General features: G+C 41.7%; 1 protein-coding gene across 3 annotated transcripts in view; it reads right to left on the bottom strand.

Annotated features, from left to right (window-relative positions):
• Window positions 1–21,369, bottom strand: part of LOC309889390 (dymeclin-like) — an 85,094-nt gene that overhangs the window by 45,002 nt on the left and 18,723 nt on the right. For all 3 annotated transcript variants that reach the window (XM_082782195.1, XM_082782194.1, XM_082782196.1), the window contains exons 8-9: window positions 16,088–16,213; window positions 14,598–14,740 (exon numbers count right to left, since the gene is read on the bottom strand). In XM_082782195.1, the coding sequence (XP_082638321.1) occupies window positions 14,598–14,740; window positions 16,088–16,213 (269 nt within the window). The remainder of the gene's footprint in view (window positions 1–14,597; window positions 14,741–16,087; window positions 16,214–21,369) is intronic.

The raw sequence follows: 21,369 nt of genomic DNA, 5'->3' as shown, positions 1-21,369 counted from the left end.
AGAGCCACTGCTTAATGCACTGCACATCTCCTTGGCCCGTGGCTGGAAGCTACTATTTCAACTCCTCCGGGCACAGGCAATACAATTTCTGATGGAAGGATATTTCTGCTGCAACTCTGAAGACTGTCCTGTATTCCTGAAGCTGCAAACGTGACCAAAATACAAAAATATCAAGGTTTTATGGCATTATATAAGAACACACCACGGTGTTGTGACTATTTGAAACCTGGGAAAGCGAACTCAAGTTAGAAGAGGCTGAGAGAGAGGAAAAACATACGAGAAATGTGGGAAAAAACTGCAATCAACCCAGAGTCGGATTCAATTTTACAACTGTCTGACTCAATCAGCTCTCAGCCTTGGAACAGCAAACCTCAAGCCAACAACAAGCTCGCAGAAGAGATGTTGAAAAGGAGTTGTTGGGTGATTTTATTTATTTTTTGACTTTAAATAGAAATCTCCTCTGGCTTTGGCCCAGCGTACTGTCCTGGTACTTGGTTGTTGTGGTGGCTCGGTCAGAAGAGGAGGGAGAGCTGTGAGTGTACGCGATCCCACTGGCAAATCAGTAACATTTTCTGTCAACATAACCAGACAAAACCGAGGACAGAAACAAACATGGGAAAACGCTCAAATAATATCCTGGCAAAGGGAGAGCAGGGTTGATTTGCAGCAGGGCTTTTGACGACGAAACCATCAAGCTAGTCCACTGAAAGTAAAAAAAAAAACAAACAAAAACAACACTATAATGACCAAACCGATGCCTCAAAGAATCCAGATGAAGAGGATGGAAAAGGCCAAAGTTTTAGAAGTTAAGTAGAAAGGAAGGAAATTTCCCAAAGCATAAGATCATTGGATGATTCAGGGATATTCCAGTCAATGTTTTTAGGACGTCTACCTGCTTGAAGAGGAGGTGTTTTAAATTCACAAGAAATCTTAAAAACACTCCAGAAAATGAAAAGATGACAAGTCTTGGAAGGGTCTGGTGTCCAAGAGTGCTCCATAAACCCTACTCGGGTCTCTCCAGGTGAAACTATCTCCCACTTCTGAAATGCAGGAGAAATCAGGAATGCTCAAGTCTTGATCTTGGTATAACAAAGTATGAGCCCTAAGAACAATTGGAGAAGAATGTGCATGAACAGAGCAGTTCACAAGCAACTCCTACCCCTTCTAACTGACGTCCATGCTGCACTTCAGTTCACTTCTGTCGTTTATGAAGATCATAGTAGTACTTCGAGGCATCATTTTTTTTGGTATCAGATGATATAACCATAAATAAGACGACTCGAACTTTCCTTTGGACTGACGATTGTCATTTCATGGATCCGTGGGTTTCTCGGATCAATTACACATATTAATATACAAATTACATATTAAATAATGGACATGGTGTAATTTTAGGCACTTCTTTCAAAAATGAACCCAAGCGGCATGAAAACTGCGTTCAGACCAACTTTGCTGCCAGTTTTTAAGCAAGTTTCTGCTTAATGTATGCAAAGAGAAAGTTTCAGAACCTTGCAGCTTGGCCAGATTTAGTCAATTTTAACAGGGATTGCAAATGGCACATCTTTGTCCATGGTTTCTCTCCCCTAGCCCCTCTCCCAAATCTCAAGAGCCCGTTCCAAGGCATGAAGACTCAAGCTCCTCAATAAAACAGCTGTAAGAATCCAGCGTTGGTTAAACACCATTTTTCCCTAACCTCCTTCTCAAAAACAGAAGAAACCCGTTTTCGATCAAAGCGGGGCCAAAAAGATGAAATAAAATAAAAATCAGCCTAGGGAAGATACGCGGCATGGAAAGTTTCATCACAAACAATCAAAGTTTGGAAAAAGATAGAAAAAAGAGCAATTGAAGATTGGATTTCACTACAGAAAGTGCTACGTAGAATTAAGTCCTGTCCCTAAATCAAGGTAAACCAGGGCAAAATTTTTCAGTATCTAGATGAGCAAAAAACAGCACCTCACTTGGAAGAATCCCGCCTCTCTGCTCACCCTTAAAATAAGGGCATTCAGATTACTGCCAACATTAATGAGCTGTTTTATGTTAGCACCTGCCCTTGGGCTTGGTGCTCTGCCCTGAAATCAAGGCCAGAGGCATCAGAGAGTAACAAGTTTTTGTCACCAGACACCAGGGTTGGATGCAAACCAAGAAAACGGAGCTGCGACGCGTGATGCCCTACTCAGAGCCCTCTTCTGCATCTATTACCAAGTCACTTATCTTTCGAGGAGACGGCCAGTGCAAAGGGAACGGTGCTGGGAAAGGCTTCGATGCATCAAATCCTCTAGCTACAAAAATACAGCACTATCAGGGGAGAAAAAAGCTAAGCATTTACAAAGCTTGGATGTTTTTTTTCTCCATCAAAAACTGGAAGTTAATATTTAAATTATATGAAGATGTGTGCTAACATTCAACTATCCTATAAAAGACTACAATTACACACAACATACTAATAAAGTTTCATATTTTATATGTTAAACTACTCCATAGCATGAAAGAGATAAAAGATCTCCATTTGCCCCAGCGCGAGGAGCCACATTTCAAGGTGCTCTATTTTGTTTCTAGTATGCATGGCGAGTTCCAGAAAATTTTGGCACCTAAAAATTTTTTACCAGAAAAATTTCTTTAGGCTTTTCCTGCTCGTAGAGATTTCGTAACAGTGCCAACCCATAAACCACAGGGCGTTCGGTCTCTGGGAGCACGATTAGGGAAGACTGAGATCGACCTGCAGCTATGTTGGTATTCAAGATTGGTCTGTGCCCATGTTTGAGAAAGGGAAATTATGATTTAAAATATGCTGTAACTCATTCTGCACAAGACTAACCTGGGCATTAGAAGAGTCACCATCCCTGGAGGTCTTTTAAAGACGTTTAGATGTAGAGCTTAGGGGATATGGTTTAGTGGAAGACTGTTAGTGTTAGGTCAGAGGTTGGACTCGATGATCTTGAGGTCTCTTCCAACCTAGAAATTCTGTGATTAAAAGGCTGGCTCGAGCTGCAGCACTGAACTACTGTGGAGTAGTTCAATTTGAATATTTTTAGATGTTTTTGTGACAGCCTTTCTGTTATCCCAACCCAAAATCACAACCTGATGCTGTCGCCAAGCTGCTGGGTACGTCCGCTCGCTGCCCCCAGCCAGCTGCAGCCCAGGGAGCTGTCAGGGTGAATTAGGAGAGCGGATCTGGTGACGGAGCCCTAGAGTAGGCAAAAAGAGACATGCATACGCTCTGTCTACATCTTCTAAAACCACCTGAAACAGTTTTAGTTTAAGCGGGGCTCTTCCACAAGTTATCACACGCGAGCAGTGTGTTTTAGTAACCTTGCAGCAAGGCCCCAGCAGTTAAATCACGAGGATAAGGATCAGGACAGTGGAATTTCATTCTGAGCTGTCATGTCAACTCATTGTATAATCGTAGTCAAGCTGCAAGCCTGTTATTTCCTCTATTTCCCCCATCTGTATAAAAATGAGAATTTTCTACTTAATAAGGGCATTTTTACCTCTATCTGCCCTTGGCCTGAATATATTCTCTTTGCTCTTGGTTAGGGCACTGGACAATATCCATTAATCAGCTCAAACCCAGCCAGCCCAGCAAGGTGCTGGATCTGGATTTGATCTGGATTTTCCTTCCAGTCACTCGTAAACCCTCCCAAAACCTCCCACAATTCGATTTCTGCTTCAGTTTTAAGGAAAGGAAAGTCTCCACTCCAGGTCACGATCTGGTTTTCTTCCTAAAAAAACAAAACCACCGACTTCCCACTGATAGAGGGTGCGTGTCAACGGAGATTTTAACCTAACTTCCACCAAAACGGGCAGCCCCTTCCTTTCCTCTTGGGTATTTCTTCCCACTTTCTGTTCCCTTGGAAGGGGAGGGGGGGAAAAAAAACCAACAACAACTAACCAACCAACCCAAAAACAGACTTAAATCAGCACCAAGTTGCATAAAGATGCCTCAGAAGAAGGCTTCAGAAGGAATTATGGCTAGCACCAAGCAGGCAGCACTCGAAATTGTCATTTCTACAGGCATTACCTCTTTTCAAGTCCTGCCTCCTAAGGAGGAGGAAGTGACAACGAAAATGTCAGTGCTGCACAACAAAAGAATTACCTTTGTACATAAGGTGCAGGAATTACAAGAGTTGCAGGTTGCCATCTTCAGTACTTGCCTCGTGCTTCTTTCAAGCCCTGTGCCAAGCCACGGTGCAAATTTCCTTTAAAATTAATGAACTGCAGAGCTGTAAATAGGTGCCAAAGCAAAGTTTTACACGGTTCATACGTATGCTTTATGGATTGACTACTGCAATTTGCAAATACGCTGGCTCTTTAAGGTGCTGAAACGACCTAAAATAGCCGGGCATGCCCTGAGTTTTAGGGAGTGATGTGGAGGGACAGGACAGAGGTGTTAAAACAAAAAAAACAGAGGAAAAAAGATGCTGTTAAAAAAGACAGGAAGAGAAACACCAGCGCTGATTGAGAACACGTTATTTTCCAATACACAAACTGCAAAAGCACACGAGATTTTTTTTTTTTTCTTCTTCTTCCAGTGAAAATACGACGGAGCCAAATGGCAAGAGAGAAACGTTTTCTATTTAGCAAGAAGAAAAACCCACCGGTAGGTACAAATGGTGTGACAAAGCATGAACCTAACTCGATAAACTCCATGGGACCGTGTTTAAACACATTTTAGACCGATCTAGAAATCACTAATTAGATTTTAATCCTCTACGTATTGTTCCAAATAAGTTTTTACCTAAATTCTCCCTTCTGAGGGGGTCTTGCAAGTAGACAAGAGTGCAGAAATGGGAAGAGAAAAAAGCAGAAGAGACACGAGGCTTACAGCCTACCACTGATATCGCTCGCTGTACTTATTTAGCAAACTTACCCGGTCCCAGAAGTGCCCACGTTAAACATAATGTATTTTCAATTCACGAAATAGCATTAGCATAAATGGCAAAGGCACGCAGGCCAGCCGAGCGCACTAATTTCCCCCGCCTTTGTTCGTTTAAGAATGCTGCAATTAAATCACTCAGTTGCACCAAGTGCTGTCACCAGGCCTTCTCTTTTGTGACTGCTACAGGAGCTGGAAGTTGTTTGTTTGGGCAACGGGACAGCTTTGGCAAAGCTTCAGTGGGTGAGAGCTCCAGATAGCAGAAGAAAAAGCTCAAAAAGACCAAAATCCAGAGTTGATTCGTGAAGGTTTTTGACCAACGCAAGGGTTGTAACAGCAACAAGTGGTGTCAGAAGTCAGTGCAAGTTACAAGTTTACAGAAAAATTAAGAAGAATTTTGGGTAATTATAGGAACGTGGCTAACAGGCACATTTTCCATCCATGCTAAGACTATTTCAGGACAACTGACAGGACCAAAATGTAAAATGCTGTGCTTTCAGCTGCATAAACGCTTTTCATCACAAGCAGTTCTCTGATGGAGGTTACGTGTCATTAACCTTTCTCTGCGACAAAGGTTATGTTTAAGACTTTTGGCAAATACCACTCAACCACGAAAGCATTATTCGGATTAACTGAAATACCAGGCCTGCCCCTAGAAGTTGCAGTGTGATGTTAAGACTTTGTTTTGGGAGCAGATACTCCGGGTGCTGTTTGGGAGAGACCTTACGAGACTGATGCTTTTTTGCCCGAAAACGTCAATGGAAGAAGGCTTGGCCTCCACTCCCTTCTTGGTCGCAGCAAAATAATTTGAACAAGAGTCATCTTGACAGCTTTCTGATGAGATCAATCCAATTCCTTCTATCAGACTGCTCAGTAAAGGAACGACTTTGGGATAAGTTTGTGGACGAGTACCTTGAGAAGCTCTGAAGTCAGCCACACGCATGTTCGGATGAAATCCAACCTCTCCATGCCTTGGCTCTGCGTGTTGTGAAATGGAAAAGCAGTCTTCAATTCAGCAGGATCGGGAGTGGTTTTGCTTCCATCCCATTGCCAGAAGAATATCCTGGCCCAACAAGCTTATACGATCAATTACTATTCTATTTTCCAGCCATGTTTTTATAGCATTTATGCTTTAAAACTTCTAAAATTCTAAAAAGTTTCCTTTATAGGTGATTTGTCACGCACGTCATCATACCTTGCTTGATCTTGCACTACAGAAATCCAACAGAGTTCCAAAAATTTTGCTTTGAAAATGGAATTATGTTCACCAGTGACTACAGAAACAGTTTTTCAGACTATCATTTAAGCATCTAAATAGCAAGAAGTTTTCTAAAGGTACTTCAAGTAGCCTTAAAGGAGGCTGTAGCGAGGTGGGGGTGGGTTTTATTTATTTATTTAAGAAGTGCTCTACCTGCTACACTACGAAAAATGAAACATCTCTATTTCTTCCAACGCTAAAAATTATAAAACGTGATAAAGATCCATCCCCCTCATATTTAATTTCCTCCCTGCAAGCACTCAGCACCTTCGCCAAAGCTCAGGGGTTGAAAAGTTGAGGGACTGACCTCACAAGGTTTCCACTGAAGCTACTGGGATGCTGCAGGAGCAATTCTCTGTGGGTAACCACAGCCCAGATCAACACCAGAACCAATTTTGAAGCCGTAAATACGTGCCCTTTGCCAAGCAGAGCGCTAGGAAGGGTTGTGTGTGACACATCCTAGAATTTGCCATTGTCATCTAGGATTAAAGACAATCTTGAGGGTATGTTCTCTTTAGGGTAAGAACTGCGTAGCTTCTATGCTTACCTGTTTATATGCTTATACCCGTTTATATTCATGGCAAAAATAAATGGATTTAACTCAAACCGACTTAACTGCAGCATAAAACCATCTCACTCACTGGATTAACTAATTCATGTGGTTTTCTTTGAGCTAAGACCACTACGAAAGTAAAAATTCTCTGCTCATTCATTCTGGGATTCTGTGTCCGTATAATTATCAGTTACAAATCCTTATAATACTGAAAAAAAACACTCCAAAATATTCAGAGAAGCGGCAAGAAATTGAGTCTTAACAATTATTAGGAATTATTCCAGGGCTATGCTCATTCTCAAATTTTTCATTTAGACAAAAAACCTTGTCCTTTTCCTGACCACAACCCTCTTATGAAATCTGGTTTCTAAATTTATTACCTCCACGATTCAGGAGAGTGACAGGGTCTCAACTCTGTCATTATTAATATCCGCAACAGGAAGACGAGGTTTGGATCTCCGCCGAGTAAAAAAAAATAAAAAATAAAAATTAATCTGTCCTTTGAATTGCAGCAGTCCTACAGTAACAGGCGATTCTAAACCTCACAAAAACCTTCCAAAATGAGTAAGGAAAGATCACAGAACGGCAACGATTGGCACAAAGGAAGGAAAACGATCCAGGGGCTTATCTAGAAAGGTCAAACATGAAAACATTTTCCTAAAACGCTGCACAATCACATGCAAGAACTTGTTGGCCCAACTCGCTCTGCATTTTGTGTGAGCAAGCCTCAAATGCTACTCCAGCAAGGAGAGCTTGTTTACCAGTAACAGCTTCAATATTAACTTCATCGAGTTCGTATCAGCGACGTTTTTACATCCACAACAGCAATTCAGAGCTGATAAGTGGAATTTCATTTCAAAGTCTCCACGCTGCTCCCAGTAAAATCAATCAGAGAACGGTTTGGGTTGGAAGGGACCTTAAAGACCATCCCCTTCCAACTCCCCTGATGCGGGCAGATGTGGATCAACACATTTCTTGCTTTAAAACAAAATAAAGCTACACAGGTGGGTGAAGATGGCTTCTCTGTCTGTACCCCTACAGCTGCAACCTGCTGCACACCAAAGGAGCCGGTCACTTCTGGCTAAGCCACGTCCCCAACCTGTGACACTTACGGCCGTCGCAGGCAGTTATCAGCCAGACATCGACCAACACAGGTTGGCAGCACACAGCTCTGGACTTGGAGCAAGTTCTAAATCCAAATAAATTTAAAAAAATAAAGTTATTGAGAAGTAAAACTTCACACTTTCCTACACGGATAATAATTGAATTTCCACGTCGTGCAGAAGTTTATGTTTCAATAATGGAAATCCATTCTTTTCATCATACTCCTAGGTGCCACATTCTTTTCTTCTTAAAAGTATTTTTCTTTCCCCAAAGTGAGTCACTCTGGAAAACGCCACTCGCTTGAAAGAGAACGAATTGACAAACCCAACTGTCATGAAAAATTATGTTCCCTGCTATATACTACGACTACCACATACCAAGAGCTTAAAAGTTCAATCAGAAAAGAGAAGTTCCAAATCTATTCAACAACAGCAGTTACTGGCTTCAGGGGAAGGAAATAAACATTTAAACCTGCAACTGTTCAAATAGTTTCTTCTAATACGCTGCTGAGCATATGATCTGTTTGGCTTTGCTCTAATTTGGCTGGGAAGGCTTTCACAGAACGAGGGAAAATGTTTTTGATGGCTTGTTCAAAAGGAAAAATAGCCATTTATCAGGTTATGTAAAAATCTTATACTTGTGTTGGAAACTACAGTTTGGCAGAACACATTTAATTACCACGGGCCCTTCTAGAACATGAAGTAAAAAATAACTACCTTATAATTGTATTAAGGGTTTGTCTTGGTGGGTTCGAGACAAAGATTTTAGTGAAAGGTCTCATTAAATCTTAGATCATTCTTTACACAACTCAGCTCCTCCACGGGCCTACGCAAACAAGGAGGTACAGCTCTAATCTGGAGAAAGAAAAGAAAGATGGGAAGATTTCCAAGCTTTTTATGCTCAAAAGGTAAAGGAGAACGCTTTCCCTTCACCGTTGGAAGCGTTCATTAGAAACGACAGCTATTGAAATGAAGTTTTGCAGGAAATCAACCCCCTAAAGCAGAAACAAACACTTCAAGCCCACGTATGCGACGCTGTGAATATGCGCTCTTAAATACATACCCCGCAAGACGCCAGAGAAATCACACTGTGAGCTCCATCCAGGTTGATGAAATTCCAGAATCCCTGACCTAGGAAGAAACGGGGCGTCCCTGGAGAGTGGATGAGAAGTTTGGTAGATAGGGAGTGGAGAACTATGGTCCCTCATGGGCAGCAGTTCCCCCAAGACCCCAAAAGTGTTGTAGGAGAAGTGTACATGCCCGCCAGAAAGCAAAGCAGCTCCCTTGCTATGATTTATGTGAACAAGCTGGTGGCTGGACGCTCCGATCCCAAAAAGGTGTTGCAGCCACTTGCAGGAGAACGAAGAGAAACCATTTCAACACATAATTTAATAACAAATGCAGCTTCTGATGAAATTAATCCACTCGGGGACCCCGCAAACCAAATCTGGACACGGGTCAATAAAAAAAAAATAAATCATTTGTTGTACTTCCTCAGCGTTCCTCACCCTGACCTGAAGTTTCTCCTGTCCACTCACTTTACAACCCCTCCAAAGGACGTGCCAGTAATTGGCTACCGAGTATAAAATCATGAGAAGTATAAATTCAGAAATAGTGGCCTATTGGAAGCCCCCGAGCCAGCAAACTTGACATTTGATTCCCAGATTTTAGCCTCGTAAACAGCACGGTCAACTCATTTTATCAACTGCAGGATGCTCAAAACTGAAGCAGAAATGATGGTGTTAATTGTGTTAAAAACATTTTCAGATTTACTGCTAAGAGTAGTAGGTTTTAGAGGAGAACCATACCCTCGGTGACACTGGTTCAAAAGTGAAGAGGTCAAAACAGCTTCCTCGCCATCCCCGAGTTGAAACGTAGAGGATTTCAGGAAAGATCAAGCTTGTCAGCGTAACAGTGTTTTTCTTTTCGAAAAACAAAAATTTTAGGTGACGTTTTGTAATGATTAATTCTGCAGTTCTCAGTTTCAATTTCTGTAATTCCCTTAGAGCTAGAAAAAGTTTGCAAAGCCTCAGTTTTTTTTCAGCAATAAAAAATTCTTTCACACTTGCCCTAATGTTTGCAAGATATCTGTGTTTTTTTTTTTTCCTTTAACAAGCAATTTCTGCTAAAAAAATAATTTTTTTTGAGCCAATAGGGGACTCGGGTTTTGATTTCTTTATTTGTTTATTAGTGCTGGGCTTAAAAAAAAAAAAAAAAAAAGCAACTTCTCTTTTATAATGGGTTATTTGAAGCTGTTCAAGGTTTTGGCATATCAGAATAAATGTCAGGCAGATAAATCACCAACACACCTCGTGAAACTCGCTGCAGAACTCGCAGTAAACAAGCTGGGACATCTGGTTGCAATTATGATCCGTATTACCACAGAAATCAGAAGCTCCAGAAACGAACCGCAACCTCGTTATGCTACGTACTGTACATGCTGAAGGATGGTCCCTCTCCTCAACAGCTTACAACCTACGTGTAGGACGAGACAAAAGGGATTCACGGCGAGAAAAAGAGGGATTCACAAGAGGAAAGAGGCAGCACCACGGGCAGTGCCCTCGGCACACCACAAAACAGCATCAGGTAGGTATCACAGAGGATGTCGAGAGGACTTAAAGAATAAAAAAAAGAAGCTTTGAGGATGTTTAGCTACAAAATATGTTGTCACTGCTGTAAGGGTCCCCAGCAGCGTCTCCCTGAGAGGAAATGAAGGAAACCATCCTACCGTTTGCTCCCTGCAGGACTGGAACTGGGCTCACTGGAGTCAGTGGAAGATTTCCGTGAACAACCAGGCCCAGGACAGTACAGTGTAAAATGTTCTTCCTTAAAAGAAACGCTTTGCTATCGTTGCCATCAACGTTTACAGAAAGAGTTTGTGTGGGGGGGTCTCATAGCAAAGTCTGTGCCACCTGCCCAGCTGTTTCTAACTAGTGGTTGACTACCAAAAACACGTTGGTGAGGTTTACAAGACAGAGCAACAACTTCATAAATAATTATATTACGATTCTGCTGGTTGCAGATCCTCGTGATTGAAAGCCCCAAATGTTTGCTGGACCTGGGGCCTGGTCATGCTACCAGAAGTGCTACTGCTGTGTAACTGTCGTATACTCACATCATTCCAAACCACAAAGATAAACTAAAAAGAAACAAAAACACACCAAAAGAACTACACGAGAGCCTGACAGTGAAGAAATCCCTGCAGAAGACATCTCAGAACAGATTTATGCTTGAGGCAATGTTTTTCTGTGCTACTACGATTAACACAGAAGACGAATTTTATCTGAAAAGTTTGGCCTTACTTCAGATCTCCTCACCTGGTCCCCACAGCACAGATAATGGTCAGGATGAAGCTGCCCTAAAATCTGGCTTCCTGGGCAGCTCTTGCAGACTGAACCTCCCCCAGCTACACGACTATTAACCCCCAACTTCTTCATTTCAAAGAACACACACTTGAGATGCAGGCACACGTTTTGCTGCAGTTCAGACACATCTTCACAGAAACTAAGAGAAATCTCTGAAGATTGGGACCCTATCTAAATCTTCACGTACAGGCTGAATCAAAAAGCCATGATTGCAGTGACAAGAGGATGCTGCTGGTATGGACTGTAAGCAAGAAGGAAGATTAACAGGAGTGGGACAGAAGTCTTAGATCCACGTTTTCATTGACATTAAACACTAGATGGGAACAAGCAGCTTTCTTATAAAGATAATCACGCAAGTGCTCCTGTTAATGAGAACACCAGCAGAAAAAGAAGAAACCTTGGTACCCATCACAATTAAAATTATCTGAACACACACTAAGTGACTCCTAAGTACTTCAAGATGCGTTAAGGTGGGGTTATCTTTTTAACAGCAAAACGTAAACTGGGTCATCTATTCCAAATGAAACCATTTACATTAATTTTTTTTATAATCTTCCTGTCATAGACTACTAGGATTCAAAACACAGTTGACTCAATGCCAAAGAGGCTGCATTGAAAAATGTCCTTTATGAGGTTAGAAAATTAAAATATCATCCCCCCCTCACTCCAAACCTGCAGCTGTGTATTGGACGATGGCATAATTGGCAACACAATTCTCATCAAGGTGCTTTGTATACAAGGCAGAGAAAGGAACTTGCAGCACACAGGCAACTCGCATGCAGTCAGAGGTCAAACGAAGGAGAAGAAATCGGTGTGAGGATGTTGGCTGCGTGGTTTCTGGGTTAAGGAGGTTCGTGAGAGGAAAAGAAACAGGCTGCAAAGGATGAGAAGCAGGACAAGGTTAACTGTGGGAAAGGGTAAACTGCTGCTCGTGTTGTGTGTAGTTTTCACTCCTGCAGGATCACGAGGAAGGAAAGGAAGGAGGGGGGCTTGAAATACAGAGCTTATAAAAGCCTGCAGACCTACTGCTGCTGTGCAAGAGGCTACAAAATATGCACAAAAAAAATACAAAATAAGGTAGGTAACTGTGGCATCAAGTTATATAATTCCAAATTAACACGTACAATGATTATCTTAGGCCTCAAAATTTCATATGAAAAGTAAAGGTTGTAAAAACCAGGCTCCTGCCTCTTTTCATCCTAAATGAATGATGGATTATTTCATTAGACTTTCTTTACGAATTATGTAGAATTTAAAAGACATAGAAGTTTTCAATTCTTTCCTTCTTTCAGTACGTATCCTGTAAAATCATAAAAGCTTACAAAACTATACAAAAATAAAATGATACAGAAATCGCTTCTGGAAGTTCTTCCACATCTGCTCAAATCTCACTTTTTTTTTTTTTAAATAACAATCAATTTGTGTTGCTGTTTTCAAAATCTCTGTTGCACATGTACCTGAAGCTTTAAGAAAGATGACAAAGGGCTTAATTCCAATAACATAAAAATATGGATAAAAATAAATATGGATATTAAAATAAACATGGATCAATATAAAAATAAATATGGATAAAAATATGCCATTTACTCTACCCATCTTAGTGTGTCTAAGTTTCATCTACAGTCCAGTGTTTTATGCAGGCAAAGAATATTAATTAACCATGTGCACACAAACAGAAGGACTATTCCAATTTTCTAACAGGAGATGGCATTTATTTTTTCCCCTTTCCTGGATGGGTTATTAGAGAGCTCTTTACAAAAGCTTCATATGAAGATATTTAATTCACCAGGAGAAACGATGGCACTTCAACTACTCGCGAAAGAAGCAATAAAAATAAGTGTGGGAGCGTGCCAAGGGAGTTGTTAAGAGAACGGTTCAAGAAGGAGCAAAGGGGGGTGGAAACGTAGGAAGAGACAAGAACATACGTAGGCAGAAACCTTGAGGATTTGCATTAAGAAATGCAAAGTCGATGGGAAAGAAGTAAAAAGTCATCTGGGGATATGTTACCAGACGAGCTGTGAGGGAAGGGAAGGAGGTGACAGTTGGGATGGACTTCACAGGTTAAGCGAGTGAAGAGGGAAAAAAGCTCTTTGTACTAAGGCAGAAATATACTCAGGCATGACTACACGACTAGAAGCAAGATGAATGAAAACATGTGGTGCAGGTAGCAACGAAATCTGCCGTGAAAACCGCTCTACAGTCACAAGCTGAAGCACAAACCGCAGAACGAAATCTGCTTTGGAAAACATTTTGAAAGCAATTTTCTCCAGCAACTGACAAGAAGGAAAAGCACGTACCTGCTGGGACTTCCAAAAGGAAAAAAAACCACGTTGTAAGGAACAATTTAATTGCTTTCTCTTCTCTGTCTAAATAAACAGCAACCCAAACAACTGTTTTCTGACACATTTCCCTTCTGGGCATAACCCAAACACTGCAGTGGTCTGCCCCAAGCATATAAACCAGAAGCCAGAAAGAAGATGAGTGCGTTCCTGCGAACGCACCGGGCTCCACGTAACCTCACCTTACACAGAAGCAGGAATGTGTTTCGGGTACACGGCACTACATCACAGAGGCATGCTCTTTTACTGCCTCCAGGAGGAGATCCACACGCACTGTCACAGCCTGCAGAAGTATTTTTTGGCAGGCCACCCGCGGCACGAGCTTTAATATTCCCTAGGGATGCTTCCAGCGGCTGGATTTCACACAAGATCCAAATAAATAGGATATGTTATAACAACAACTGACTTGCAAAGTATTACTTAGATTTATCAAATCAAGGAACGTGGTAGATACTATTACCGTTAGTAAGATATTGGATTTTGTTTTTATTACAAATAAAATAGTTTAGGGAGGATTTTTACATGCATACCCAGCTAAAAAACCACGCATCTGGCATGGGGAAGAGAGCAAGCACCAATCAAAAGGCAGTACATAGTGTAAAAAATATTGAAACCCGTTTTCTTAACGATATGTCATGAAGTCTTTTGTATTCTTCAGACAGAAGATCTGAAGAATTCAGATCTCAGAGAGATCTGTAACCAACAGACCAACCACAGAAGGTCACGAACTATTCACAACATCCAGGAAAAACGTTAGTCAACCTACCAGGAAAGGCGTACACCATAATATGTTACAGAAATTGATCTCTAGGCTACTCTCTTTTACCACAGAAGCCTTGAGTTTGGAAGGAGCCTCTTCAGCCCATCTAGTCCAAATTTCCTCCTCAAGAGCAGGAAATTTCCACCTAAGAGCAGGATGCTGTATCCATACAGTAACAGCAAAGAATAACATATGCACGTTCTCTGAAAGTGCGTATAGCTCTTGAACAACAGAGCCTTTAAGGAATATTTATTCCAACGTTTTAAATAACGTGAAACGTGCTTTGTCAAATGGGCCACTGCTTCCTAAGATCTGCCAAATGGTTTAGAGAAGCTAAAAGACTCACTTGCCACCCCGGATGCGATTCCGTACAGCAGTCCTCCTCCGTCTGGTTGCTGCTGAAAGACGTGGGTCCCCGGAGGAGGGCTTCTTTCTTGTCTAATGAAATTGTAGAGCAGAGTTTTCACGAGCCTGCTGGTATACGGGAGACTGCAAGGAAAAAGAACAGGCAGCTCAGGTCGACTCGCAAGTTGCGAAATTTGGCTCGGCTACGCGCTTTTGTTCACTGGAAGGAGGATGTGCTTCGACCTCGGCTCTTTTTAAAAGTCCCAGTGATTATTTGAGGAATAAGAGACGCTCATCATCTCACCTGGGAGTCAAGTCTAATCAACTACACCATGAAAAGCAGGCAAGGTGCATAGCGGTCTTGGGTTTTGACCATGCACTGACTTTAACAGGATGCTGTAGGAGCACCTTCAGGAGCACAGTTGCAGAAATATTTTGTTTTTAACACTACTTTTAAGTCAATTTAACTATTCTACTCTTCTACCCCCAAGACGACTGTAAAAATATCAATGCAAGGGAAAAAAAACCACTATATTCATTTAGTTTTCCTTCCATGCTTTGATTTTATAGGATAGGTAACAACAGAATTCCTGCACCCCCCCAATATGTGGCTTTGTGTGGCTGGGGTGAATTCGCAAGGATGAACGAAACACAGAACCTCATCCCAGTGATTCTGAAAAAGGAACAGGAAATTGGTTGGATATAAATAAGTTTTCAGTATTTTAAAAAAAAATATTCCTGAAGAAACACACAGTTGGCTCCTATTCTCATTTAACTGGGAGGTGAACAGAGCAGGGCTGTGTTATGATGATCTTCAACTCTCCTCACCCCATAGCCTTTGAGCTCTTCACGTTGCCCTAGATCCTCAGCACCTACACTTTCCAAGTGCCTCCAGAGGCCAAACAACAGCAACACGTCCTAAAAATCTGTCTGCGTTTAAAGGTGCTCATTTGATTTTAAGGTAAAAGAGGACAAATGGTAGCCTGACCAAAATGGATAAAGATCACCACGATGAAGTGTTTAAACAAGACCTACTCGCCAGAACAAGTGATATTACTCACTTTGTAGCTTAAAACTCAACTTTGCATGTTATTTGCCAGCTTCCAAGAAGCTATTTCTCTGTATCACATGAAGGATCATTAGGTTCAGGTTCTCTAGACCAGAATATTCCAGGAAAAGGCCCGCAGCTGACCCAAAAACCATCCTGATAAGTAAAAAACTGTTTAAACTGTTTAAATGAAATCCCTCTCAAAAAAATAAAGATTGCTTCCAAAACACTTTTCCTGAAGTCAGAGCTGTAAGATTTAAACCCGAGGCCTTTCAAAAGCCTTTACAGATGGTTTTGTGTTCTGTCTTTTTCTGAGGAGAACAAATTACTATCAAAATATATTCCACTGTCTTTTGTTTTCAAGTCCAAACAGCCTAAACAAGCCATCAGAAGCTTTTTTTTTCCCTGCTATTTGGTCCAGAAGCACACAGAACACGACGTACCATCGACCATGCATCAGGTATTTGTGGATGAGACTTTCTCGCAGAATTTCCTTGTGAAACAACTGGCAGGAGAGGAAGACGACGAGCGTTGTCACAGCTTCCAAGGAAATGCTGTAGGTAATATCTCTGCGGGAAAAAGGGAAAAATTTGGAAAGATTAATCTGCAGGCTTTGTTTACTGACTGAGTTACAAGAACACTTAATGGCTTCACTGGAGGTTGTGCATTTGACAGCAAGCCTCAACTGGGAACAGCTAACCAACAAATTAAACTCACCAGGAAAAAGCCACATCACTTCACACAGATAATGCATTATTTTTTATTGCTGCAAGCATTTTTTTTTTTTTTTGATATGCCAGAAAACAACGTGAAAACATCACAGCGTTGCCCAGAACAGTCCACCTGCGATTTTCGGAGTACACTTCACGCTAAAAATAATAAATAGATCTCAAAAATACGTCCTTTGTCCTGTTAAAATTGTCATTGTAAGTCTGGGAAATGGCCAGCTAGCCAAACACCATCCCACCTGCCCGAAAGAACGGATCCCTAAGAAAGGGATGTAACACACAAATGCAGTGCACTTAACAGTTTTTAACAGTTAAAAACCACGTGTAAACAACACTAATTACTCCTTCAAATAACAACAGCTTAAAAACAACAGTGAAGTAAGTTAGCAGAAAGGAGTGGCTGACACAGAAGTCTTCCCTCATCTCAGGATTAGAATTGGAGTGGTCTTGATCAAAACAATTCATTGAATGAAATCAGTTCTGTTTTCAGCACTTTCAGGTACTTTAATATTGTACAAATGTGAATATTACACTGTAACTAACACGCGTTACTGTAAAACACAAGGACGAGCCGCTTCATACGTACGTCGTGGTGTGAAAATAGCTTAAAATAAACTCTTCTGGAGAAGCTCTAGGTCAGAGTTTGAGGAAAGTGACTGTTAGTTATTTGTTCAACGGCAAGAGCAAATGGGAAGCACGATTTCCTGGATTGCAGTCCAACGCGAGCCGCACTGCTTGCGATATAAAAATGTTTTGGAAAGTGAAGGTTACACAAACTCACTGCTCCTATTTTTTCTGGTGTGCTTTGAGTCTTTGAATCCCTAACACTCCACATCAGGAAGCGACTTACTGCTTAAATGACACTCTTCCTTCAAATCCTGAGGTACGTTTTAATGAGGTTTTGTAAGGTACCTTACTTTTTGCCCACTACGGAGGAAGTCGGCCAGGAGAAATGCTGATAATTACATCGGGCCAGGGGTTACGCTGTGATCTGGTTCCACTGCACGTTCGTCTGCGCCAGGAGCAAGACCGAGCTAGGAACGGTTCCCAGTCCCTCACCCAAGCTGTGATGCTTTGGGCTCAGCTACCCACGCCTGTCCCAAGCAAAGCAGGGAAGAGCTACTGATTATTACAACGTCAGCCCCCAGGAAAACAACACTTCCTAAATTTGCTCCTATCAAAAGAAACCCAAAAACTTGGGAGAAATATTTTTTAGGTATACGAAATGCCATAAAACTTATTACCGAGGCTGAGAGAATACTAGGATGTCTTCAAAGCTGAGTTCAGAATGACTTGATGAATGAAAAGGCTGACTGGGTGACATGCTGCACCATCCAAAATACCTGGGTCACTTTTTGTTGGGAGGAAACAAATTTTACAGAGGCTACATCATGCTGGCTCTCGGTTCCAGGTGTTTCTTTGCTTATTTTCTGACAAATCACACAATTGAAGTGTGAATTTGAAGAGATATCACAAAATTCTTCATTTCTTTAAGCTGAATCATATAAAAATAAACAAGTTACCGTATTGTATTGTGTTTTTTTTTTTTTTTTTTAATAATCTGCTTTCAACAACCTTATAACTGAATGAGAACAGTTAATAAATTCAGATAACTCACGTTCCTTATTTTCTTTCTATTCAAACCCCAATTAAGGGGCATTGAACTGGGGATTTTCACTCAAACTGGAGTCCCAGTATCTGTGGTGACCCCCTAAGCTACAGACACCCTTAACTTAGCAGCACAAGGATAAAGCTTCAGAGCAAAACATTCTCCACCGGGGTTAAATGCACAGTTTTCTGAACTCCAAACATCTCAAAAGGGTCGCAAGAACTACCAGGAACCTCTTTTAACCTCAAAGGAAACGCTGTTTATTTATATTGAGAGACTATAGAATGGGGGAGCGTTGATTTTTTTTTTTTTTAATTCGAAGCTATCACTCTCATCATGGACTTCCTCTTCAAGTTGCCTGCTTGCAGATAAGGAGGAAACTAGAAATGATGAACTCACGTCTCAAGCGCACGTAGGAATCATTCATCTGTTTCAGAAAACCAGAAGAACTGCATGACGTTCGGAGTTTCGATGGAGTTTCAACGATTCATTAAATCAAATGACAAAAACTCGAAGAAGTCAGCACCCACACACCAGGCTATCCAGCTGCGTATCGTTCCCTCAAAAGGTTTTGTCAGCTCGAGCTGCACGAGGATTTCCCCTTGCCCTTTTGCAGCTCTCGCAGAGTTATTTCAAACGTGACACAATGCTGAGGCTGCGTTTGCGAGTTCCAAATGTTTTAAGGAGTTCTGTGGCCGAAACCCTAATCTCGAACAAAAATAAAACAGGAAAAGGGCACACAAGCAGCCAGTTAAGGCGACTTGTTTGAGCAGTAGTTCTCTACGCTGCAACAATTTGAGCACTTGCCATTACTTGCCTGCACCCACAGACAAGTGGACAGCTCCCAAGCCTCCTGGAATTTGTTTTTTTTCCTATTCAAAATTAAGAAGTGGATGGGTATTATCCACCAAGAACTTCAGCAGCTGCTTTCTGCGCTCACCGCATCATTCAGCTTCGTTCCCTGCCTCGGAGAGAGGTCTGTGAAAGAGGACCCGAGATTAAGATCGAAGAAAATCTCTGCTAGGAACTTCAATTACTGCTCCGAAGACACATCCTCCTGTAAACACGTTCATTAACACCTCAGTGAAATGCAACTATTTCAACACCTTCGCAACCAGAGGCTGAGAGCTTATAAATTAGTTCACACCTACAGAGCAAACAGGCTGAAGGGTCAGAAACAAAACCTCTGAATTTCAGCTTGCACCGCTATACCAAACCCCCTCCCTGCTTAAATATTTTCCTGAACTTTCACCCAGCCGGAGCTGCCTACTCGGAGCATTAAAAGGTTAAAAGGTAACTCGTTTTCTAATTTCGGAGAGTTGCCAAAAGGGCTGATTCGTACAAAAAAAAAGCCTCTCAAATCATCCAGGAACCAGGTTGCATTTCCCTGCTTCCTGAGGGCCCAGCAGAAAGGTGAAAGAGGAGTCACCGCAGAGAATAGGATCGGTTCTGAAAACTGAAAAGCAAGGAGAGCGTCTGGTTATCAGTCTCAGGATGCAAACACAACTCAAAATGAGCACTCTTTCCTCTTGGAATCACTCCTAACTTTACACCCGCTGATGGCAAGAGTGCAGCGTTGCAGCCAGTGCTACGGGACATTAATTACAGCTCACTTATGCTCGAGGAAAGCAAAGAGCAGCTCTTAAAGCACCAAAAGGACACACGGTTGACTTCAATCCCTTGGTGTCTTCGCTACCCAGACCAGAGAACAAACAAAGTACTAGAAAGCGGGCGTTTTTCAAGATGTGTCCAGTATCTTTTGTAAAAAAAACAGGGCTGAAAACCACACAGAGAAAGCACATTATCGAGAGCTTGATTACACAGCAAAGCACACGATAAATGACACTGACCTCTGCTGCTGCAGCCTGGGATTAAAAAGCCTGTTGCAAGGTGAATGTGAGTTAGCAATTTGCAGTGAAAAAGGAATAAAATTAGAAGAAAAAAAAAGAATGTGACAGATAAAGATTCTTCTGCATAGGACTTTTAAACACGTAAGAGGCCACGCGTCTGCCACCAGAAGAAAGGATCTAAGGGTGATGAAAATTCTTCAATCATTTAAAAAAACTTGAAAGACTGATTTATTGAACAAAAAACCAGCTGAGTAAAGGTGTTCCTACTCTGCCATGCTGTTGAGCAAGCAGTCCCACAGCAGATCATGGTTCATGGTCACATCGAACAGCACACATGCAGCCAAACTTGCTCATTACTCACTCCAGAGGCAAAAAGGAAACATCCCAGGCCTGGTCTCACCAAAAAACACAACGCAAAACTTCTCCGAGGACGATGAACATTTTGCTCTGCTGCGCCACGAGGTACAGCAGCAAGCAAAGCTGCCTTCATGCTCAAATCTCTCCTACACAGAGCACAGGAGCCTAAAACCTTGAGGATCTCCAGTGCCAAGTAACACCGACCTCTCAGTTTGGATCCTTTTGCTGGCTTCAACCTAAGTTTCAACAGAGGGAAGTGTCCCTTTGATGCTCAGACAGAGTTGCCAAAAACGCTCAAATAGCTCTTCAACCACTGGAGCTACTACAATTGTGATAAAAGTTCCTTGAATGTTTTCTTTTTTTTTCCGAAAAGTAGAACTAAACATTTCTCATTATCCATCAACAGCATTGTTTGGACCCAGTGATCATTCCACGGAGCTTTATAATCAGCCATCGCTCCGTTTTTCTTGTTAAATTTGACTTTTAAGCTGCCAGGAAGCGTGGGGAGCACCCTTAAACGAGTCAAACACGGTTAACATTTAATCGTGGAAGTCACTAAGATCGCAGCCTAAAACAATTTCAGCTATAAAAAAAATAATGGAATGCAATAGAAACATCAACTCACTTCTCCTGGCACTACAGGGTGCTACATAACGGTGATGTAACCAGATCACAGCATTTCATTTTTCCTCCACATGCATTTGCAGTTTTTAATGAAGTGAAAATGTACTGATAACAACCAGATGTGCAGTCATGTAGAGCAGCCCTTAACAAGCTGCTGAAAGAAACCTTCCTAATTTCAAGCCCTGGGAGCTCCGTTGTGCAACAAAACGCGATGGTTTCTACGTAAAACTCATACAATTAAACGCTCGGGTTCTATCTTTTTGCTGACTGTGCAGTTTGGGTCATTAATGTAGACTCCTGGGTGTTAACAAGACCAAAGAAGCAGCAGAGTATCCATAACGGACCCAAGGGAGCCATAAATCAAACATCAACGTGCTGGAACACGAGCGTTATAGTGGACTGCACAAGTCTGATTCCTGAAACGCAATAACGCTGCAGCTCCTATAAAACTTCTCAAAATTAAACGTTAATATGTGAAACCTCTCCCCACTGACATTTTGTGCAACGCAGCGGAGCCTGCTTCTCAAAAGGGTTATTCCGGATCCTTTTAGTGACTC

This window comes from Aythya marila (assembly GCF_965140915.1).
Source record: "Aythya marila genome assembly, chromosome: W".
Lineage (NCBI taxonomy): Eukaryota > Metazoa > Chordata > Aves > Anseriformes > Anatidae > Aythya > Aythya marila.
Note: the sequence above shows the minus strand (reverse complement) of the source record. Positions and strands in the feature narration are given on the sequence as shown.